The 23,826-nt window shown below is 46.6% G+C and overlaps 1 protein-coding gene and 1 long non-coding RNA gene across 12 annotated transcripts in view; one reads left to right on the plus strand and one right to left on the minus strand.

Moving 5' to 3' along the window:
• Nucleotides 1–334: 334 nt before the first annotated feature.
• mical1 (microtubule associated monooxygenase, calponin and LIM domain containing 1) overlaps nucleotides 335–23,826 on the minus strand; it is a 42,551-nt gene continuing 19,059 nt past the window's right edge. For 2 of the 11 annotated variants that reach the window (XM_061771420.1, XM_061771425.1), the window contains exons 10-24: nucleotides 22,781–22,907; nucleotides 22,443–22,521; nucleotides 22,180–22,324; nucleotides 21,918–22,108; nucleotides 16,583–16,695; nucleotides 16,376–16,441; nucleotides 13,577–13,805; nucleotides 12,792–12,856; nucleotides 10,341–11,088; nucleotides 9,444–9,553; nucleotides 9,272–9,385; nucleotides 7,237–7,330; nucleotides 4,571–4,664; nucleotides 1,474–1,547; nucleotides 335–1,122 (exon numbers count right to left, since the gene is read on the minus strand). In XM_061771420.1, the coding sequence (XP_061627404.1) occupies nucleotides 929–1,122; nucleotides 1,474–1,547; nucleotides 4,571–4,664; nucleotides 7,237–7,330; nucleotides 9,272–9,385; nucleotides 9,444–9,553; nucleotides 10,341–11,088; nucleotides 12,792–12,856; nucleotides 13,577–13,805; nucleotides 16,376–16,441; nucleotides 16,583–16,695; nucleotides 21,918–22,108; nucleotides 22,180–22,324; nucleotides 22,443–22,521; nucleotides 22,781–22,907 (2,443 nt within the window). In that variant the 3' untranslated portion in view covers nucleotides 335–928. Of the gene's footprint in view, nucleotides 1,123–1,473; nucleotides 1,548–4,570; nucleotides 4,665–7,236; nucleotides 7,331–9,271; nucleotides 9,386–9,443; nucleotides 9,554–10,340; nucleotides 11,089–12,791; nucleotides 12,857–13,576; nucleotides 13,806–16,375; nucleotides 16,442–16,582; nucleotides 16,696–21,917; nucleotides 22,109–22,179; nucleotides 22,325–22,442; nucleotides 22,522–22,778; nucleotides 22,908–23,826 lie in introns of those variants that run through there. The other 9 variants (XM_061771433.1, XR_009788233.1, XR_009788234.1 and 6 more) reach the window with 9 other exon arrangements.
• On the plus strand, nucleotides 4,604–9,376 carry LOC133477109 (uncharacterized). Its single transcript, XR_009788242.1, has 3 exons — nucleotides 4,604–4,731; nucleotides 7,096–7,224; nucleotides 9,208–9,376. It is a non-coding gene; the product is annotated as an uncharacterized LOC133477109 (long non-coding RNA).

Consider the following 23,826-nt stretch of genomic DNA (forward strand, 5'->3'; position numbering starts at 1 on the left):
ACAGAGGTAGGTCGACCAATCAGCGTTCGTCAGCAGAGCTCGCCCCCTCAAGAGTTTCTGGTAGAAGACCCTGGGCCACAGGAGGAACTAAATAATCCTCCAGGAACCTTCTGCACCTTGCTCGGTTATTTCTTTTTTTCCAGTAGAAACACAGAGTAGCTGGGAAGTTCCTGAAGGGAGCGGTTCTTGAATACTTCCACGAGAAAAGCATTTTCATTCATTTATATTCTTATTCCATTCATGTGCTCAGTCTTATGTATAGTACTTTATTATGTACAGTACTTTATTACAGCTGCTGTTGTTCTTTTTAAAGTGCTCTACAAATAACGTTGAGTTGGGAAAAAATAATAATTTTTATTAGACTAACAGCAACAATGAATAAGGCTTTTTCTCTCTTTTTTTTGTTTCGATCGTGGCCACTCGATAGCTGGATTGAGGGCCACGTCATGGCGACATAATGAAATGATGAGAGAATCCCTCCCATCCAATGACTGAAAAGCCTTTTAGTTCCACCCTCCCGCAAGTTTTATTGACTTTACCAAGTAGCAAACAAAGCATGTGTGTTATTTCTCAGTCAGTCAGTGTGCAACAGAAGAAGAAGCAAAAACAATGTGAACCTTTTCAAAGCCTCCATCTCATCATCCTTCATCTGCAAAGCCGTCATTTCACGCTGCTTTGTCTTGGCCTGTTTACGATCCAAATCCAGGTCAGCTCCTTCGCCGTGCGATGACGTTCTGCCCTTTGTGCATCATCATCATCATCATCATGGCATCTCCCCCCGGTGTGGATGGAAGCTGGTTCGTTCGTCTCCTCGCTGTTGAGTCTTCTTTGGCTTTGCATTTGTGTTTCAAGCGCGAATGTGCCCGAAAGAGATTTTTTTTGTTTGGTTGTTTTTAATGATTGTTTTTTTTTGTTGTTGTTGTTTTTTTTACTGCCATTGAACCTGAGCTCCAGCCTTGGAACGCCGCTTGGCCTCCATCAGCGAGAGGACCTCTCGCTCCTCTTGGAGCTCTTTCAGCCTCTTCTCTTCCAGGAAGGACACCAGGGAGTCCCGCATGTCCACCACCTCGATCATCTGTTGCAGGACGCGCTCCTCTTCCGCTTGCTGCTCTGGTGTCTGGTCTGTCACACGGAAGCCAAAAAAAGCTAAGTTACACAATACAGCAGCAGAGTTGCCTCCGAGTTGTGGTCGGGGGCCGCTTAGAACAGTCAAACCACATACACGTATACAGTAATCCCCGTTGTTGCAAATCTAAAAAATGCAAGTAAGTCAATTGAATTAACAATAAAAGAAAAGAATATGAAGTGGCACCTTGACTTACAAGTGCCCCAACTTAGTTTTGAACAGAAGAAGAATTTGGGCAAGCCACTTAAACGAAGCGGATGGCCAGACGTGGCCCGCGGGCCTAGAGTTTGACGGCCGTGCCCTACAACGATCGCGTGCAGATACGCATCGATACTCAACGTACGCACCGTTCAAGTCCACGTATTTCCTCAGCTCCAATTCCAGCGCGCTCTGCTTGTCTTCGAGCTCCAGCTGTCGGGACCTGGGGGAAGCGCCGACACACAAGCGGTGAAGGATGCGGCTGAACGTGCACGTGACGCACAACGGGGCGGACTTGCAAAAAAGGCTCAACGTGTGATCCGGCCGAGTCAAGTCTGTTCTACCGACTGTCTATAGCAGCAACAATGACAAGAGAAGTTGCCTCGAGGCACTTCACACATTGAGCAGGTCAAGAAGCAAGCGTGTCATGCGTTCAAGAAAACCCACACCAAGCAAAGACTCACTCCCCCAAAAGGCCTGCTACACACACACACACACACACCATCGGGCTCTTTTTGTCACGATTTGGATCCGAGGATGCATCAAGTCAGATTATCTTACATCCTTTAAGATTGCCCCATAAAAATTATCCGGCAGTCTGAGGTGCGTTACGAGTGAATTTCACCTTATTAATCAGGTCGGAGCCGACAATCTTAAATATGAAACGTGTTCAATATTTACAACCAAAACTCTTCGTGTGTGAGGAAAGACGACTTGTCGGTGAACTGTGACGTGCAACCCAATGTAGCCAATCAAGAAGCGGACGTAAATCACAACTACCTGAAACGCAAAGGCCCATAACAGCACCCATGAGCTTCCTTTGAGAAGTCACCTCGAGCTTGCGCACGAGACCATAGAGTCCGCTTTGACACTGTCTACAGTAGTTTTTCACCAGTTTTCTTTTTTTTTTTTCAGTTTGGAATTTTCCACTAAAATATATTCCCAAGAGCCACGATCATTGGCTCCTCTGGTGTGTCCTCTTCTATGTCACGTGTCATGTCTTGTTTCCCGGTTGTTGCTATGTTTCCTCTTCGTTTTTGTTAGATCACATTTGATCACACGAGCTTTCTGTCATGGAGAACGGGATTTTCCTTTCTACTGTTTTATGCATAACATAGGTCAAAATGAGTCTGTGACATGGTTTAGCTTTGACATCTTTGAGGTTAGTCGATTGAATGCAAACGACACGGCGGAAAGCCCTCAAATGATGAAACCGCTTACAAATGGCAAGATTTGAATTTGTTTCATCAATTCATATTCAAGTAGCGACCAACTCAACCCGGCTGAACGGCATTTCTGGGTTTTAAGTGAATGAGTCCCAGCTGCTCCCAAGCCATACAGATACAGTCTATAAAGTATACATACATATGTTGTGTGTTACAACGATAATTAACTATGTTCATAATTTATGATGTAAAAGTTAAAGAAACAGCCAAGCATGCATTCATTGTCGCCAGCGATGATCAACGTGGCAGGTTCAATTCAAATGAACAGGAGCGGATGACCAGCCTAACCTCAAAAGATCCCACTCTCTTTTCATTTGCACCTACAACCCCTTTCAAATCACGTTCCTGTTAGCACAGGTGGGTAGATAAGCCAAATATTGTGTTCATGTAAGAGTACTGTTACTTTACAATAATAAGTAAAAAGTAGTCCTTGACCGAGTAAGAAAGTACTCAGTCAAAAAAATACTCAAGAGTAACAAATAAAAAAAGAAAGGAAAAAAACATGAACGTCAAGTAAAATTTGAAAATAATATTTGGGAATCCACACACACCTGCCACTGCTTCAATTTTAAACTGCCCAAACACGTGCATTGGGCCCTACAGAAATATTATTTGCTTTATTCACTTCAATGACTTCAGGAAGAAGCGGTTTGCTGGACAGACATTAAGTGTGTGCGTGCAGTCGAGAGAGAGAGAGAGAGAGAAACATCTGTAACTTAGTTGTTTTCTCAAGTTAGAAGTGGGCTGAAATATTCACGTTTGACCTTTCATAATTTAAGACTACTTGACAAAGCTGTTGTTTTTCAGTCTGGAAAGTAAACGTGTGCGGCATTTTTTTTTCACCCCAAAATGAGTCACTGATTGGCCCACAAAGGGTTTGTGTGCGATCACGTGACCGCCTTGTGCCGTCTGATTGGTGAATTGGAGTCAAATGACATTCGTGATCACATCGGATTGGACGCAGTGGCACCCTATGCGGAAGTCCGTGGTGAAGTTGAAAAATAGATCACGCATGCAATAATGAATAAATAAAAGTAGTAAGCGGAATGTCAATCATTGTAACGGACTAAAAGTATCAATTCTTCTGAACATAAACACTCCAGTAAAAAGTAAAGTTCATTCTAACTACTCTCACAAGTACAATTAATCCGAAATGTTAATTGAGTAATTGTAGCGCGTTACTACCCACCTCTGCCCATTAGTGGGCCAACAATCTACCGTTTGAATTGTGCTTCACAATGATCGTAATGGGGGACAGGCATCCCACTGGCGGTGAGTGTCGCAGGGCAGAGGGTCTGAAAGGGGAGTAAAACTGGGACAGAAAAAAAATATCGAAGGAACCAGCCGGGGCGACTGTGGCCGCTCGCAGCACACATTTGCCGGACGCGAGCGCGCCGGGAACCCGCTGAAGACGACCGAGGGGGGAGGAGCATATCGCTGTGGTGCAAAGAAAGTAAACGTGTGTTCAGTGTAAATGGGGAAACAATAACTGCGATCTTGCGAGGGACTGGAGTCTAAACGTTGCATCGAAGGACACTACTTCGCGACGAATGCTCTGCTGTTCCAAGCTTCTACGCTAGCAGACGCCGCGATATGGACAAATCAGAGCCAAGCTGTTTTCCATATTTAAATTGGCGAAGATGAGCTATCCAATCAGAGCAAAGCTCATTTAATTGTCGCATAAGAATGAGAAATCCAACTGTCTCAAATGCCAGGCGGAAAAGACCAACTCGAATAGCTTTTTAGAATTTCCAACCCAAATTATCATGCAAACCCGATAAAAGGACATCAAAGAGGATAAAAAAAAGAAATAAAAAAACTGATGGAAGGAGACTTAAGATTTAAAAAATCCTTAGGTATGTGCAGCAGGCCTTATGAGCAAGCGTCTATCTCGGCCAGTTGGGTTGAGATGAAGACAGAGCAGAAAGAGAGGTGAAGCAAACAGGACGAGACAACAATGGGCTCAACTGCAGCCGTATCGACGACAGCAGCGGTCCCGTGAGCTAAGGTGCACACTTACGCCACCATCAGGTCCGACTCCTCAGAGACCAAGGCGTTCTTCTCGTGGACGAGCTGGATCCAGCATTCGATCATGTCGGGGGAGCTTTCCATCTCTGGAAGCGGAAAATATCATTTCATATCAATGAAGAAAGATGATATGATATACAGTATATTACACAGGTAAAGAGCCGCAGTTCTCAGCTGGTGGGTCACAACCCCAGAGCGGGTCACGGACAGGTAAGGGGGAAAAGGAATAATAATTTTAAAAAATGAAATTGAAAAAAATCACAAGGGGTCCTGGGTTTACGAAGTTCTGAGGTTACCAATGGCGAGTATTGAACTATTTTGCCGGGTGACGTAAGAATAGGTGGTCACGCGGCACGACAAGGTATGCTCTTTTTCACTAGATTCTTTTACATTTATGGCCTACAAGTTTTTTTCCTACAAATATTTACACTAATGATGACTTCATGTCTGCGTGGGCGAAGCTTAGTAATAGACTAGTGCGCGTTTCGACCGTACAAATTTGCGCTACATCGTGGCCGTAAGAGCGGAACTTGCATGTGAAATATTTGGCCTGCATCCCAGGTGGGACTTGCCTTTTATTTGGAAAATAACATTATTTTGACAAGCATGTGTCAGAAACGTTATTACTTTGGGTGAGTGACTTTCCGAAAGAGATTTAAGTGAACTTTTGTGGATTTTGTGTAATTAAGAGGATTCATTTACCTATATTTATTTTTGTACACGCAGTTGTAATGTTCATCCTGTTTTTTTAATAAGGTTCTCTGAAAGGCCCTTTTAACAAATAAGTATGTGTAGTTGCAATTAAAAATATGCTATATATATGTTCCCAAAGGCTAGGTTTGAACAATGCATTTTCCTTATTGTTCTTAACTTCTGTAAAAGTGGTTCACAGCTTATCTTGAATGTGGAAAATGCGAGTCCCGGTTGTGACGACAGTTGACAACCACTTGCACAGGGCACCACCTTAGCGGGCCAACAACAAATACACTGATCGCCCTCTGGGGTTGCGTTATAGGCCCACCCGCAATAGAATAGTAAGAATGAAAGAAAGTAAAAATAGTTCGAGCCTTAAAAATAGCCATTCCACACAATTTAAATACATTTGAAATGTATTCAAAAGACGTTTTAAATGAATTGTGAACTTTGAATACAAAAACAAAATATATCATGGAAGATGTAATCAAAACATTAGTTTTTACAATATAGTTTAAACCGTAAAATAGCCCTACTACACACTGCAATCCCATTGAAACTAAGGATGTTCCGATTGGAGTCGATCACGTGATCGTCAGCTGATCAAGATCGGGTAAAAAAAAAATAAAAATGGAACATTTTTGTTGATACGGTACTTCCTACTAAGTTCCCACTGGAAGCGCTGATCGAAAGTGCACGTGAAATTCCGTTATGAGACAAAACAAAAACGCTTGGAACAAAGCTTTGTTCAATCAAATATGCTAAATAGTTTGAGACTTAATTTATATGTCAAGATGCTGAACACAAAAACATTATTTTGTGAAATGAATTCATTCGCTGCCATTGACGGCTTTTGAAGTTAAATATCCATGTTAAGCGCTTCAACTTTTTCATTACTTGCTCGTTTTGAAATGCAGCTCTACTTAAATCCGGATAGATTTATAAGCTAAGACAACAAGTGAAATAGTGAGGTGAAATTAATTTGTGTTGGTTTGTTTTATTGGAATCAATTGCTGTAATGCTCCTTGTAGAGCGCAGCCACCTCAGGTAAATGATTAATTTCCGCCTATTTTCATAGGTTTTGTGAGCTATTTCCCAGGTTGATTGCATCGCTGACCTTTGAAAACCATTTTTGGAAGATGGCACAACACAGGTGTTAGTGTTTATGAAGTTTTAGTACGATTGTTGGTGTATGTCACCGCTGACTTTGATGGGCACAGACAGATTGCTGTCAACGCGGCGGACCCCTGCTATCAGAGCGCTGTGGGTGTCCGATTTTATCAGGCTCGAACACTTGAAAAAAGGTTCTTGAACGACCACAGACTGGCGCTCGAGTTTGTTTTTATCTGGACCTTTTTTACTTTTGAGTTGAATTCCCCGATATAAAAGGAGAACAACCGTATTGGAGCTGAATAACTGATAATGACCTGTACCGTTTAGATTTGTGGACATTTGCATTTAAAAAGGTTGTGAATCTAGTTCAAATAAACGTGAACATTCGATAATCCTATTTAATATAACCTGCTTTATGCGGAACGTTGCGTCACATGACCAAACCCGGACAACAGGTTAGCGGACTTTGTGTGTATCCTGCCATAACAGCCCAACTACTGGCTGATGACATGGTTTGAATTATTATTTTTTCTTTATGGTGTCTTTGTACTAAAGTTAAATACATGTTTGTATCATTTATTCATACATACTGTATATATATAAATTATATGATGTATGTTAACAAATTCTAAACATGGGATATGGTCCTCTCTTTCTCTCAAAGACACCTTGTGCAAAACAAAAAACTGTAGATGTTTAATATTTGTACAGTCGCTTTCTCAGAGTCCTCCGCCTTCGGGCTGCGCCAGTCACCTGAACCTGAAGGAAGTGCTTCGACCCGTTTAACCGAATGTGGAAGTTGGCTGAGCAGGACTGCGCATGTAAAAAGTCTCGCGTCAGGTTGGTTCTTACGAGTTTCCCCTTGTAGAGTTCGTTCGAGCACGACGCCTTTCTGCTCCAAATCTCGGAAGGTCACCTCGATCTCTTCGAGCCGTCTCTGGATTGACTGCGAGAAACAAATGGAAAAAAAACAACTGTCAATAAACAAGAGCAGTGGTTAGACAACGTTTTACATCAAGTACTGCCTATAAAATACTCCAAGCACCACATTTTCCCAACGTCCAGCTCCCACGCTTCCCGTACACGTGTCCTGTTACCTTCACGGACACCCGGACAATCGGAAACCAGACTCGAACAATATGCAGGGTTGAAATCTACTTAATGAAATCTTATGATGAAATGAAATCTACTTAAAAGCAATATTGAACAGCTTTGTTTCCAATCTTGATTTAAATAAGCTCAGTGTCTAAACTGATCGACAGTTTTCTGGGTGTTTTTTCCAAATATGGGGGGGGGGACATAAAAACTAAAAGCTGCTTCTCCATGTTAAGTTCTTACACCAGGAACGAAGAGCAGACCTGTCTCAGAAGACCTCAATGTTCTGGACGGTTCAGATTCATGGAGGAAGTCTCTGATGTACTTTGGCCCTAAAGCATTTTCAGGTGTATTTTAACATCTATCCTCTGACAGACAAGTAGCCCGTGGATGGATATCAGGACTGGAGTGATACGGTCCATTTTCTTAGTTTTGTTAGGACTTGAGCAGCGGCGCTTTAAATTTAGCTGCAGATGTTTGACAGACTATTTTTTTTTGTCAATCCTATAAACATACTGTTGCCAGAATCAAGCCTACTAAAGACAAATGCATGGACAAGTTTTGCTAGGTCCTGTTGAGAGTCTTTTTTTATCCTAGATATGGTTTTTAAATGATAGTAGACTGACTTTGTATTTGTCTTAATATGCTTCAAGATTGAAGTCTGAGCCCATAACTACACCGATACTCTTAGCCTCTTCTGTGGTTTTAAGGTTTAATGAATCCAGCTGTCTGAACACTTCCAATCGCCTCAGTTCCAAAACTCTGTTTTTTCCTTGTTCAACTGTAGGAAATTCTAGGATATCCATTCATTTAACTACTCAATGCATTTTAGTCAGTGTCTGTATAGATAGACCATAGATACCTGATGAAACAGATGTATAATTGTGTACCGTTTGCATAGCTGTGGTAACTTATATTATTGTTGTTTTCTATTATCTTAGCTAAGGGGAGCATATAGATGTTAAATGGTAGAGGGCGGAGGATGGAGCCTTGAGGACCTCCACGTGATTTTTGTCTGCTTAGACTTAAAGTTACCAATTGAAACAAAGTAGTCCTTGTTCTCTAAACAGGACTTAAACCACCCAAGTACAGTATTAGAAAGTCCTACCAATTCTCTAATATGTGGAGTAATATGCTACGATCAATCATATCAAGGACACGGTGTATGACTGGTTAGCACATCTGCCTCACAGTTCTGAGGACCGGGGTTCAAATCCCGCCTATGTGGAGTTTGCATGTTCTCCCCGTGCCTGCGTGGGTTTTCTCCGGGTACTCCGCTTTCCTCCCACGTCCCAAAAACATGCAGGGTAGGTTAATTGAAGACTCTAAATTGCCCGTAGGTGTGAATGTAAGTGCGAATGGTTGTTTGTTTATATGTGCCCTGCGATTGGCTGGCGACCAGTTCAGGGTGTACCCCGCCTTTCGCCCAAAGATAGCTGGGATAGGCTCCAGCACGACCGCGACCCTTGTGAGTATAAGCGGAACGGAAGATGAATGAATGACAATCATATCAAATGCATCACTGAGATACTCCTTTCAAAAGCACATTAAGAATATTACCAAAACTGCGTCTTTTCATCTTGACCAATATTGATAAAATATGGCCCATCCTATCAAATATACAAATATATTCGCTGGTGGCAGTAAACGAGTTAAATGTCAGCAACAATGAATGAGTTGAAAACAGTGCAAATGTATCAGCTCAACTTTACTTTACTTTACGCCCAGGCTTTTGAGGATCACTGTGCTAGAATCGACAAGAACATGACAGACACGAGTGTGTCACGCTCACCTGAGCTTGGCGCAGTCGCTGTAACTCGCTCATCTTGGCTCGCCGCTCCAGCGTCCTCATCTTCATCACTTCCAACTTCTCCGCCTCGGCCGGGTTGGCCGCTAGTGTCTGAAACTGCAAAGCCATCGCGGTGAGCGCGTGTCGACTGTGACATTACAAATGTCCTCCTTGCCTTCTCGTCCAATAAGTCAAAGTCTTCCTGTTCGAACGTCTCGTCGTCATCGTCCTCGTCTCCGTCGACGGACTCTTCCGAGGCGCCGGGAACGTGTCTGAAGGTAGTTTCTGTGGGGGGGGAATTAGACGCAAAAATGTCGTTTGTTCGCAATTCTTGCCGACAACTTCCAATGCCCCTTTTCACGAAGAGCTGCTCCGAGCCAAACTCAGCCTGTTGATTGACATGGGAGTCAGCCAATGAGAGTGTAGCGTTGGCTAGCTTAACTGGCTAACTGTTAGCCAGTCTCTGGGTGAGCATCCTTTAGCACCTTTAGTTCTGATTACATGTTTATGTTGTTCGTGTTTTTTCAATAAAGTGATTGAAAGTGCACCGGCGGCTGTGTTCATCCTTGACAGGCTGTGGGGGATCACAACACGTTGTCTGTCATTAGAAGTGGTAGGCTATATTAAATTAGTTAATACTGTTCAAGTCTGCTTTGCAGGAGACACATAGCACTTCATCTTCTTTTTAAGTGTGAAATCATCCCAAACTTTGGACATAGTTTTTTAACCGCGGCAACTTATTTCGACGTCAGCCGGCAGAAAGAGTCTGTGTGGAAGAAATGATCACAGCGAGTTTGCATGTTCTCCCCGTGCCCGCGTGGGTTTTCTCCGGGCACTCCGGTTTCCACCCACATCCCAAAAACATGCGTGGTAGGTTAATTGACGACTCTGAATTGCACATAGGTGTGAATGTGAGTGCGAATGGTTGTTTGTTTATTTGTGCCTGCCCGATGATAGCTGGGATAGGCTCCAGCACTCCCGCGACCTTTGTGAGGAGAAGCGGCTCAGAAAATGGATGGATGACTAATCACGGTCGCAACCCTACACGAGAGCTCACGGGACCTTTACTCACCCACTCTCCCGGGCTGATGAACACTGAGTCGTGCGTCTCTGCTGATCCTGGGCGAGGAAAGATTCCAGGGGGAGAACTTGGATCGTAGTCTGGGCTGCCCAGCGGGCATCTCCTTCCTACGGAAGCAGTGCCTGTTCCTCTTTTCCCGGACGTGACCGGCCGCTCCGCCGCTCCAGTAGCCCTCCTCTTCTTGTCCGTCCTCCGCTTTGGGAGGACTCAGTCCTCGCGCCGTCGCGGATGAGGAGGAGCAGGACGAAGAGCCGCCGGGGGTCTCGGAATCAGAGTCGGCGGGGAAGGTCAGAAGATTTACCAGCTGGGTCTTCTCCTCATCGGTCAACTTCAGTTTGCGCAGCGGCTGTTTGGGACGCGAGTCGGGTGCGGCCTCGGGTGTCTCTCGCACGGGAGCGGGAGGTGGACTGATTTTTGGACTCGAGGGGATTAGAAGATGTACCGCGCGTGGCTTCACGGCCAGAGGAACGGGCCGGGGCTCGGGGGCGGTCTGCCGAGAGAGGCGGGGCTTGGGGAGAGGGAGGCGGGTGGAGGCCGGCGGTTGTCCGTCACTCCCCTCAACACGTGCACGCCCATCAGCATCAGAGGGATGTTCTTCTTTGCAGTCGCGTTGTCCGGCAGAAGGCGGCGATCGCGGAGGAAGGCAGTCTAGCGTGCGCTCGTACTCGTCATCGGACGGGGATGGCGCGTAAGCCTCGCCGGAAGGCTCTGCCTTTCCGGCCTCATTTCCTTTCCTGTCCTGTAGGGAGAAAAGGCATCGACAAGAAAGAAAAAGTCATGCCGTCCACGCTCAGTCGTTGCGTGTGTGTGGCAAGAAGGAAACGGCTCAATCAGAAAGGCAGTACAATTGAGGCCGTTCAGTCGGAAAGAGATGCAACCCAACACGACTGATCTGGACAATCGCATACAAATTACAGCCTCTGCTGTTCTTAAGGAGGAAACCTTTCGAGGTGCCACATATACGGTATTATTTGACTGAACCAAAAACAACATGGCACAATTGTCAAGTAGCCAATTGCCCTGGCCACTCTGAGCAATATTCTAATTATACAAACCCCAATTCCAATAAAGTTGGTATGTTGTGTAAAACAGAATATGATTTTCAAATCATTTTCAACCAATATTCAATTGAATACAGGAATACTTTCTAATACACACTGTCAAACGTTTTTATTTTTATTTTTTTGCAAATTGTCTCATTTTTTAAATTTGATGCCTGGAACAAGTTCCGAAAAAGCTGGGAAAGTTCAGAAATGCTGAAAAAACACCTGATCGGAACATTCCACAGGTGAACAGTGTAGTGGCACAATTACTCCTATCCAGTAACTTGTATGCTTTTATTGTCCCAGAATTCTCCATAATTCCTGTGTAACTTTGAAAATGTAGCTCACCGCTTGTTTTTCTTTTTTCCTCATCCTGCTTCAGTGGAATGCGCTCTGTAGCAGGCCCCCTTTTTGTGAAGACCCAGATAAGAAAAGCCATCCCTGAGTGACCCCGCCCCCTTTTTGAATAACTGCTGGTGTCTGCTGCCATGCGCTTCAGAGCAGAGGGCGGCAGCTGCCGGGAGCTGTGTCATCTTCTGTCTTCCCTCTCTCTTTGCAAAGATTTCATTCAAATGACAAAAGACAAGCTTGTTTCCTGAAAATATTTCCAAAACAAACTTGGTGTCAGAAGTGGGATTCTCGGTTTGACCCCCGGGACGACCGTGGGACTGAGCATCCGGGACCAGTGCGCGAGTCCTTCCTCCACCCCAAAAAAATAGGAAGGGAGGGCTGCCGGGGCCCCGGACGACCAGCTGTCACCCCGGATCCAAACGGACCGGTGTTGTCCCCCAAAACATTGGTGGTTCAGTGGTAGAATTCTCACCTGCCACGCGGGAGGCCCGGCTCCGATTCCCGGCCAATGCAGCTTGACCGTTTCGGGTAGCCGTAGCCCAATGGTTAACCTGGGTTCAAGATCCCGACCGGACCATCCACCCACATCCACAGCAAGACACTGATACCCCGAAATGCTCCCCGGGCGCTTCAGCTGCCCCCTGCTCCATCCACTAACATGTGTATGTGTTCACTGTGATGGATAAAACGCAGAGAACCCGACTCTACTATTGAGCACCTGAATAAGATCGTAAATCGGGTCATTTGCATCTCAAGGCAACGCTGTCTGTTCATTGCGGTGTTTAGAATTTGCAAAGGTGTACAACCGCACCGCACCCTAATAAAAGCGTGTAAATAAGTGGGTTAACAAAAATAGTCAGAATTGTGGCCGGACGGTCGGTCGAGAATTTGTCACTGATTGCAAATGAGAAAATTGTGAAATCTGAGGCGAAGAAAGAGCACAAGAAAATGGCTCTTTAGTCGACTGAGGTGAAAGACGACAATCACGTGGCTGACCAGGGCAGAAAGAAAACTCAGCACTTTGCATGTGTTGCGTTCCGTGACCCACCTTCAGAGAAGATATTGCAGCCGTGTCTTCCAGCTCTTCTGAGTGAAGTTCGCAGTAAAAGCTCCCTGAAGGCACAGTTGAAAAACCGTAAGCAGTTGAAGTCACTTATCTATTCTCTTCATTTTATTTGATTTGAGCAACTGACAAAGACAACCTCCTAAAAAATGTCCACGAGGAGTGGGCAGAAGCATCATTTCATTCTAGCGAGTAAATATTTTTTGTGTTCTTATTATTCTTTAGCCAAGGGGAAAATAATCCAACTATTTATTTTAAAGATCAATTCTCAAGGAGTTGTTGAACCAGACAAAATATAATTGAGGAAGAATTGCTTCGTTTAAACTCTTCACACATATTAATATTGTGTTGATGTCAAAATTACAGCTCAGTCACTACAGGGGATACTAGCGGGACTTCCCAGATGCTACCACCGCCCGCGAGTCAGATCCTGTCATTGCAGAAAAAGTCCTCAAAACCCAAATTATGAAAGGCTTGCCATGTTCTCTGTGTTCAAATATATACAGTGTACTGTATATATTTTGTATATATACAATGCGTTTCAAAGAGGTGTTTTAATACATTTAAATGTGTTTGAAGCTTGTAAGAGGGGTAAAACTACTCATTCTTTTCCTAATTCTAGTCTCTATAAACAAAAATGTTCATCTATTGCGGGTAGGGCTGGACGCCGTATGCCTTCCGGCTGAAGGAGGGCTCAGTGCATCCGACAGCCAGCAATTTATTCCATCCAAATGTGTACAGAAAGTATTGTGAGGCATCGGGGCAGTCACCCGTGTCTCGATGGAAGGCGTAGTCTCCGAGTCGCAGCGTGGCGCCACAGCGACGGCAGGCGAAACAGCCGCGATGGAAGAACTTGCCCTCGGCGCTGATGCGCTCCAGCACGTAGACCTTGCCGCCGCAGAAGTAGCACGCCTCGCTGTCGGCCTGCGACACGCAAGCGGGCTCGGGCTGGAGATGGGCCGCCGGGGGTTCGGGATCAGAGGGGATGAGGGGCACCGCCTGAGGGAGGGGGTCAGAAGGCAGATGGAAGCTAAGCAGCAACAGAAAATAAACATTTCACCTCAGTTCATGAAAAAACAGCAACGGTGAGGGATGCTGTCAAGCTGAAGAAGGAGTCCTATCGGGCCTTCTTGGCCTGTGGGACTCCTGAGGCAGCTGATGGGTACCGGCTGGCCAAGCGGAATGCAGCTTCGGTGGTCGCAGAAGCAAAAACTCGGGCATGGGAGGAGTTCGGTGAGGCCATGGAGAAAGACTTCCGGACGGCTTCGAGGAAATTCTGGTCGGTGGACCAGGAGAGGAAAGCAGTGCACCATCAACACATTGTATAGAGGAGATGGGGCGCTGCTGACCTCGACGCGGGACGTTGTGAGCCGGTGGGGAGAATACTTCGAAGACCTCCTCAATTCCACCGACACGCCTTACCATGAGGAAGCAGAGTGTGGGTTCTTGAGGCGGCCTCTCCTATCTCTTGGTTTGTGGTCACCAAGGTAGTTAAAAAGCTCCTCGGTGGCAGGGCCCCGTGGGTGGATGAGATTCGCACGGAGTTCCTAAAGGCTCTGGATGTTGTGGGGCTGTCCTGGTTGACACACCTCTGCAACATCGCGTGGACATCGGGGACAGTGCCTGTGGATTGACAGACTGAGGTGGTGTTCCAACTACAGGGGGATCACACTCCTCAGCCTCCCTGGTAAGGTCTATTCAGGGGTGCTGGAGAGGAGGGTCCGTCGGGAAGTCGAATCTCAGATCCAGGAGGAGCAGTGTGGTTTTCGTCCTGGCCGTGGAACAGTGGACCAGCTCTACACCCTCGGCAGGGTTCTCGAGTGTGCATGGAAGTTCGCCCAACCAGTCTACATGTGTTTTGTGGAGCCGGTGAGGGTTGGACTCCGCCAAGGCTGCCCTTTGTAACCGATTCTGTTCATAACTTTTATGGACAGAATTTCAAGGCGCAGCCGAGGCGTAGAGGGGGTCCGGTTTGGTGGCCTCAGTATTGCATCTCTGCTTTTTGCAGATGATGTGGTTCTGTTGGCTTCATCGAGCCGTGACCTCCAACTCTCACTGGAGCAGTTTGCAGCAGAGTGTGAAGCGGCTGGGATGACAGGCGGATCGGTGCAGCGTCTGCAATGACCGAAAGAACAAGATCCCGGATACAAGCGGCTGAAATGAGTTTCCTCCGCAGGGTATCCGGGCTATCCCTTAGAGAGAGGGTGAGAAGATCGGTCATCCGGGAGGATCTCAGAGTAAAGCCGCTGCTCCTCCATATCGAGAGGAGCCAGATGAGGAGGCTGGGGCATCTGATTCGGATGCCTCCCGGACGCCTCCCTGGTGAGGTGTTCCGGGCACGTCGTTCCCGGGGACGACCCAGGACACGCTGGAGAGACTACGTCCTTCGGCTGGCCTGGGAACAGCTCGGATCCCCCCGGAAGAGTTGAATGAAGTGGCTGGGGAGAGGGACGTCTGGACATCCATGCTAAAGCTACTGCCGACCTCGGATAACCGGTAGAAAATGGATGGATGGGCGACATTTGTCTGCTTGCACTGACGTAAAATAGCAATCTGCAAAGAATTGTGGTGATTATTCAATTTTGATGTTTGAATGAACACAAATCCAGTACATCTGGGGTGTCAAACGTGTTTTCATCGCGGGGCACGTCAGTCATGATCGTCCCCAAGGGTTCTCACGGTGACAGCACATAAACACTGGATTTAATTGCTCGGGGTGGAACAGTACACCAAAAATCACCTCCTGTTACATACGTTGGCTTTAAAGTCTGCCGCACGCCGAGCGACGCGGCAGAGTATGCCCGACTGGACAATCGCAAACAAATTACTGTCGCCGACTAACTCCTGGTGTTCTTTATGAGAAACTTTTCACGTGCCACGTAGGATTTCATTGAACCATGAACAACGTAGCACAATTGTCAAGTGAAGGAAGAAGAAGGGTCTTGCCCAGGCCACTGCAGCTATATTTTAATAACACAAAGAGAGGAAATGGGCCAGAATAAAGGCTAATCTGTATCGACATCAATAGAGGGGAAAGGAATGAATACGCATTGGAAACAGCAAGGTGCTTCAGAGTACATCAAAACATATTACTCGCCATCACGTCCGCTAGCCAGAGGCTGAGGCGCATTGTATTTGTTTACAGTCCATGCGTGCGGCTAGCGTATTAGGCAGTTACACTTCCAGTCCGTCATCAAATACATTTTGGGAGGGATGGTATTACATTTTTGCCGGTTCATTTCATTATTTTCATTTTTATGATGGATAAGTAGTTTTATGGCAGGGGGCCCCATACAAGGACCCGGGAGGCCAGATCTGGCCCACAGGCCTCGACCTGTGCAGGAAATCATTATGTCTCAGCCACAGACGTACTTGAAAACATTCTTGTGCTTCTATTAAAAAAAAAAAAGAAAAAAGAAAACAACATGAAAAAAGGAAAATACTACTTCAGTGAGTTACTTTTGTCAGTAAGGGTAGGACCAGAATTTCGGCAGATGACGTAGTTTGTATGAGCTCTTTTAGTTTCGGAAGCTCCCAAAGCAAAATGTGATTAGTGAATAAAAACTTACACAGTCCTCCTCTTTCATCCTTCTCTCGTTTTCACTCGTTTGCTCCTTTTCGGCTGCCACTTTCTCCTGCAGATGAAATCAACTATCAAACACACGTTCAGGATTCAGGAGAAACTCAAAACGCGAGTCAGACTGAAGGTCAGGACTCGGCGGTTTCCTCTTCGGCCGAATCCCGCCGGCTTTGGGTGTGCGTGTGTGCGTGCGTACCTTGCGTCTTTGCAGAGAGTTGCGCTTGAGCGTGCTGAGGAAGAAGATCGCCGAGCGCGTCCGCGAGAGAGGAAGAGGCTGGGATGAAGTCAGGAAGCCTTTGGGCTCTGGAGCTGAAAGGCGGCCACGAGAAACAAGAAGGCGTGAGGCGAGCATCATTTCACAGCACGTTCGGAGGTCGGCCCACTCGCGACACTGCACACCTGAGGACTGTGTGAAATCTTCCGACGGCGATTCATGCTCTTCTCACAAAAGGCCTCCCAGCGGACCCCTTCGCACAAAAACTCACGCGAGGTTACCGGCGAACGACGGCCGCCCGGCCTCCGCGGAGGGAGGGCGCGCGGCGCGCCCATCTGGCCTCAGCCGCGGCTGGAACCATTCACAGTGACGACGCTCGTCGCGCTGCCGAAATTCATCCTCGGGCTGCGGAGCAGCACGGAGAACGCTGGCGGCAGCCGCAGCTGAACGCAGCGCTAGAGCTCAAGGAATTATGGGTAATCGCCTCTTAAAGAGACAGCGTCCCTTCGACGCGCGTTTCAGCGCCTGACCGGAGGATGAGTGGCAGTGAGCCGAGATTGGTCGCAGTCTTTGCACCTTTTCAGCACTTCTCTTCAATCATATCGAATGTATTGACAGTCAAGACAAGGATTTAGATCTTGGGGCACTTACTACCTACCTTTAGTATACTAATTCAACAGTCAAAGCAAATTAAGTTGATTGTAAATACAACCCCAATTCCAATGAAGTTGGGACGTTGTGTTAAACGAATAAAAAAATAAAATCATTTGCAAATCATGTTCAACCTATATTGAATTGAATACACTACAAAGACAAGATACTGAATGTTCAAACTGATACACTATTGTTTTTAGCAAATAATCATGAACTGAAAATTTTATGGCTGCAACACGTTCCAAAAAAACTTGGACAGGGTCATGTTTACCACTGTATTACATCACCTTTTCTTTTCACAACATTCAATAAACGTTTGGGAACTGAGGACACTCATTGTTGAAGCTTTGTACGTGGAATTCTTTCCCATTCTTGCTCGATGTACAGCTTCAGCTGTTCAACAGTCCGGGGTCTCCGTTGTCGTATTTTACGCTTCATAATGCGCCACGCATTTTCAATGGGAGACGGGTCTGGACTGCAGGCAGCACAGTCTTAGTACCCGCACTGTTTTACTACGAAGCCACGCTGTTGTAACACGTGCAGAATGTGGTTTGGCATTGTCTGAAAATAAGATGCGGCGTCCATGAAAAAGATGTTGCTTGGATGGCAGCATATGTTTCTCCAAAACCTGTATGTACCTTTCAGCATTAATGGTGCCTTCACAGATGTGTAAGTTACCCATGCCATTGGCACTAACACAGCCCCATACCATCACAGATGCTGGCTTCTTTGGCCCGGAGGACACGACGTCCACAATTTCCCAAATAAATTTGAACTGCGGACTCGTCGGGCCGCAGAACACTTTTCCACTTTGCGTCGGTCCATCTTAGATGCGCTCGGGCCCAGGGAAGCCGGCGGTGTTTCTGGGTGTTCTTGATAAATGGCTTTTGCTTTGCATAGTAGAGTTTCAAGTTGCACTTACGGATGTAACGCCTGAGCCCATGTGGTGATATCCTTTACACATTGATATCGGTTTTTGATGCAGTGCCGCCTGAGGGATCGAAGGTCACGGGCACGCAATGTTGGTTTTCGGCCTTGCCGCTTACATGCAGTGATTTCTCCAGATTCTCTGAACCTTTTGATGATATTATGGACCGTAGATGATGAAATCCCTAAATTCCTGTCAATTGTACGTTGAGGAACATTGTCCTTAAACTCTTGGACTATTTTCTCACGCACTTGTTCACAAAGAGGTGAACCTCGCCCCATCTTTGCTTGTGAATGACTGAGCAATTGAGGGAAGGTCCTTTTCTACCCAATCATGTCACCCACCTTTTCCCACCTGTGGGATGTTCCAAACACGTGTTTGATGAGCATTCCTCAACTTTCTCAGTCTTTTTTGCCACCTGTCCCAACTTTTTTGGAACGGGTTAAAAAATTTTAATTCAAAGTTAATGATTATTTGCTCAAAACAATCAAGTTGATCAGTTTGAAAATGAAATATGTCTTTGTAGTGTACTCAATGAAATATAGGTTGAACATTATTTGCAAATCATTGTATTCTGTTTTTATTTATGTTTAACACAATCACCCAACTTCATTGGAATTGGGGTTGTAATAAATGATCTATTTTATTGATAAAATAGCCCTAAAAAAATCTCAGTGATACATAGAGCTAAACTCATTCAGCTATTCGTTGAAGCGTTTCATACGCCTAATTATTAATTGGAACAACTGCAACAGCAAACTCCACATTTTCTCCCTCTGTCGCTGCAGCCTCAGAGGAACAACACCGGCATCCTCTTCTGCCACCGATGCCGCCTGACCGTCATCGGAAATGCCTTCTCCCATTCTGCCTGAGCCATGTTGTGTTGCCACAACTGCTTCCTATTTTCCACAAACTGCTGTTCCGAGTGCTGAAAGAGCTCCGCGCGGGACTCAGTTTATGCGGCAGGTGTCAAAACAAACCGCCAGATCCGTGCCGCAACATCATTTTATGTGGCGCACAAAAACAAATCGTGTATCGACTTTCTTGATTCTTGCTAAAATCTGTACTAAAATTTCTAAGAATCATGGTAAATGGACTGCACTTGTATAGCGCTTTATCTACACTATGACAGTGCCCAAAACGCTTTACAAAGCCTCACATTCACACACCAATGGGCGGCGCTGCCAGGCCCACTGGGAGCAAATTAGGGTTCAGTGTCTTGCCCGAGGACACTTCCACATGCGGACAGTTGGAGCCGGGATTCGAACCGGCAACCCTTGGGTCGCTGGACGACCAGCTCTAGCTACTGAGCCACAGCTGTCCAATGCAATAAATAATGATGCTATATTGCAAAAAAAATTTTTTTTTTTTTACCAAACCCCTTTTTATTACAACTTGGCCAATTAGCCTTGATTTCTGATTTTAAAAAACTAGTTATCCATCAATTTGTTGTTCCGTATTAATAATAATAATTAATTTCACTGTCATAACGGCCGTCACGACAATGTGGCCCGTGACAAAAAAATGAGTTTGACAGCCCTGCTTTCCGCTCTGCCATTGTGTCTCCAGACTAAGACTGAGTGACTGACTTATGCATCACACACTGAAAAAGTAGTTCCCGCCAACTGCGCATCATTTAGCCAATCAAAATGCAAAATAGCTTTCACTCACACTAAAAATACATGTCCAGGTTTTAGGCCAGCGAGACAGAACGGCCCCCCCCCCCCTTCTGGAGCCAGGCCTGGAGGTGGGGTTTGAAGGCGTGCGCCTGGTGGCTGGGCCTGCAGCCGTGGGGCCCGGCCGGGCACAGCCCGAAAGGGTAACGTGGGTCCCCCTTCCCATGGGCTCACTCACTACCTGTGGGAGGGGCCATAGGGGTCGGGTGCAGTGCGAGCTGGGCGGTGGCCGAAGGCGGGGAACCTTGGAGATCTGATCCCCGGCTACAGAAGCTGGCTCTTGGGATGTGGAATGTCACCTCTCTGGCAGAGAAGGAGCCCGAGCTGGAGTGTGAGGTTGAAAAGTTCCGACTAGGTATAGTCGTGCTCGCCTCCACAAACAGCTTGGGCTCTGGTACCAGTCCTCTCAAGAGGGGTTGGACTCTCTTCCACTCTGGAGTTGCCCACGGTGAGAGGCGCCGAGCAGGTGTGGGTATACTTATCGCCCCCCCGGCTCGGCGTCTATAAGTTGGGGTTCACCCCGGTGGACAAGAGGGTAGCCTCCCTCCGCCTTCGGGTGGGGGGGACGGGTCCTGACTGTTGTTTGTGCGTATGCACCAAACAGCAGTTCAGAGTACCTTTTTGGAGTCCTTGGAAGGGGTGCTGGAGAGCGCTCCCGCTGGAGACTCCATCGTTCTGCTGGGGGACAATGCTCACGTGGGCAATGACAGTGAGACCTGGAAGGACGTGATTGGGAGGAACGGCCCCCCCGATCAGAACCCGAGCGGTGTTCTGTTATTGGACTTCTGTGCTCATCACGGATTGTCCATAACGAACACCATGTTCAAGCATAAGGGTGTCCACACGTGCACTTGGCACCAGGACACCCTAGGTCGAAGTTCGATGATCGACTTTGTGGTCGTGTCATCGGACTTGAAGAGAGGGGTGGAGCGGTCAACTGATCACCACCCGCTGGTGAGTTGGCTCCGATGGTCGGGGAAGATGCCGGTCCGATGTCGCAGGCCCAAACTTATTGTGAGGGTCTGCTGGGAACGTCTGGCAGAATCCCCTGTCAGAAGGAGTTTCAACTCCCACCTCCGACAAAACTTTGCTCATGTTCCGGGGGAGGCGGGGGACATCGAGTCCGAGTGGACCATGTTCCGCGCCTCCATTGCTGAGTCGGGCGACCGGAGCTGAGGCTGTAAAATGGTCGGTGCCTGTCCTGGCGGCAATCCCCGAACCCGTTGGTGGACACCAATGTTGAGGGATGCCGTCAAGCTGAAGAAGGAGTCGTTTTGGGGCTTTTTGGCCTGTGGGACTCCTGAGGCAGCTGATGGGTACAAAAACTCGGCTATGGGAGGAGTTCGGTGAGGCCATGGAGAAAGACTTCCGGACGGCTTCAAGGAAATTCTGGTCCACCATCCGGCGTGTCAGGAGGAGGAAGCAGTGCACCATCAACACTGTGTATAGTGGGGATGGGGCGCTGCTGACCTCGACTCAGGACATTGTGAGCCAGTGGGGAGAATACGTCGAAGACCTCCTCAATTCCACCGACACGCCTTTCCATGAGGAAGCAGAGTCTGGGTTCTCTGAGGTGGCCTCTCTTATCTCTGGGGTTGAGGTTACAGAGGTGGTTAAAAAGCTCCTTGGTGGCAAGGCCCGGGGATGGATGAGATTTGCCCGGAGTTCCTAAAGGCTCTGGATATTGTGGGGCTGTCCTGGTTGACACGCCTCTGCAACATCGTGTGGACATCGGGAACAGTGCCTCTGGATTGGCAGACTGGGGTGGTGGTCCCCCTTTTTAACCATTGTCAAACATAAATATCGAAATTATCTACAGACTATTTGTGCTCGTTTTCCAGCAATCTGAACAATCGGCGTTACGGCCGTTCAGTGATTTCCGTAACAAAATAGGGACGATCTGCAACATTTGACAGCTGTGTTGTACCCATGTATAGTACGCTCTATATCGATTTTTGGGGAATTTGTTTGGGGGAAAGAAAAACAAATTTGTCTCATCCACAAGAAATTAGTGTATTCATAACTTTTTTTTTGCAGATGCACATACGTAGTTGTTTACCTGGCGTCAGCACAGTGAAGGTGTTTTTTATCTGCGTGAGGTAGAGGACCATGGACAGTCTGTCTATCTGCCCCCCGTTGGCAAAGTCAGCGGCAGACATGACAGGCGGGATGCCCAGCTCCTTCTCCAAGACGCTGAAGGCCAATTGCTGATTGCGGACGCAAGCCGACGCATTCAAGGAGCTCATGTCACTGTGCGAGGGTTAAGAAGCACTTTGACGCTCATATCGCCGGCACTTTGTCATTCCCAGCGAGCGACTCACATTAGCCGAGGTCTGAAGCGGTGGATCAAAGCGCAGAGAGCCAGCCCGGACCTCCAGGAATTGGTGAAATCTGTCACATCCACATCGTCGTAACCCGCTGTATGTTTCTGGCACCATTTCAACAACTCCTCAGAACCACCGGAATCTAAAAGACGTGTCACAACAGACAATCCGTCAGTTCGCTACCTTTGTCCGGTTGCACCTAATATCAAGTCAAAGCGTCGTCGCGGAACAGCACTATGACGTGGCTGACGCTCGCCCACCTTGACGTGCATAAGACCGTCTGTTATTCTGTTTCTTGCTTGACGGATTTGACTTATCAACGATGTAAAGGTGCTGCACCTGGAGAGAGGAACAACTCAAAATTAAGACACTACTGCAAAATGAGAGAAACTAATAATTAAAAAAAAAATTAATAAAAAATCAATTGATGAGGACTGCTTACATTCAAAAGGTACAGGGTTTTTTTCCCCTCAAGTTTTTTCAGACTGTGCCTCTAGACTTGTTGAGATATTAAAACCAACAATCTGATTGGAAAGGGCAAAATTGGTAGCGACGCCGATGTGGGACTGAGGGCATAACGTGACCAAACGTGGCTGACCTGGCTGCTCTGGATGGAGGCCAGGTTGACCCTCTGGTAGCGTGTTTTGGGGTCGATGCTGTAGGCGGCGTAGTTTTTGCCGGTGTTCTCTGGGGTGGTCTGCGACAGGACCTGGTAGATGCTTTCTCTACACATTTTAGAGAAGCAGATGTCGAAGATATAAACGCAGATGTGGTGAAATGTGAAGGGCTTCGTGTGTCATGATGCAACACCAACTTTGCGACATATTTCACAAAGGAAGCCAACATCAACCTTCAAAAAATTCTTCTTGTAGCTGCTATTGACACGTTTAGATGGCTGAGCCGCCCGCTTCCAATTGTAAGAAAGAGCTGGCACAAGTCGCACTCTGTCCTAAAGTATTATAAAAAGAGCACTAAAAGGAGTATACTCTGTAGTAAAATATGTAGAGTAAATCACAACTAAGTATGTAGTAGTATTTTTCACAGACAAAAACTAGTCTCCAATTTTTTGGGGTGACCAAATGTCCGCGAAAATTTTGTATTGTTTCGAGGGGGGGAATTACAAGAATATGCATATTTTTTAAAAAGTCACATTTTGACAAAAGTTTCAGTATTTTGAGAGGGAAAAAAAGTAAGAGTAAATAAATTATACATCTTTTTTTAAAGGCAAAATTATTTTTTAATAGAAAAACAAAATACTTTTTCAAGAAAAAGTTGAATATTTGATTTTTTTCCCTACTTTTGTGAAATTTTACTTTTGCAAGAAACAAATAGGAAAAAAGTTTATTTTTGCATTTTTTGCCATTTCCTGTATGGCTTACTACCTTCATTAGGGTTGCGGGCGCCAGGTGGCGTCCCGGCTGACCTTGAACGAGAGGTGGCGTACACCACCCGATGAGAAAGTTCCGGTCTTCAATGAAACTAACATGAATGTTTTTGGAATGTGGGAGGAAGGCGCAGCACCTGGAGAAAACCGACGCAAGCACGGGGACACGTGGGGTTTTCTGCGGGTACTCCGGCAAACTCGTCACGGGAAGGCCAGAGCCTGGATTCGAACCCTCAACTTCACCATTGTGAGGTGGATGT

The sequence above is a fragment of the Phyllopteryx taeniolatus genome, chromosome 1 (genome assembly GCF_024500385.1).
Source record: "Phyllopteryx taeniolatus isolate TA_2022b chromosome 1, UOR_Ptae_1.2, whole genome shotgun sequence".
In the NCBI taxonomy this organism is placed as follows: domain Eukaryota; kingdom Metazoa; phylum Chordata; class Actinopteri; order Syngnathiformes; family Syngnathidae; genus Phyllopteryx; species Phyllopteryx taeniolatus.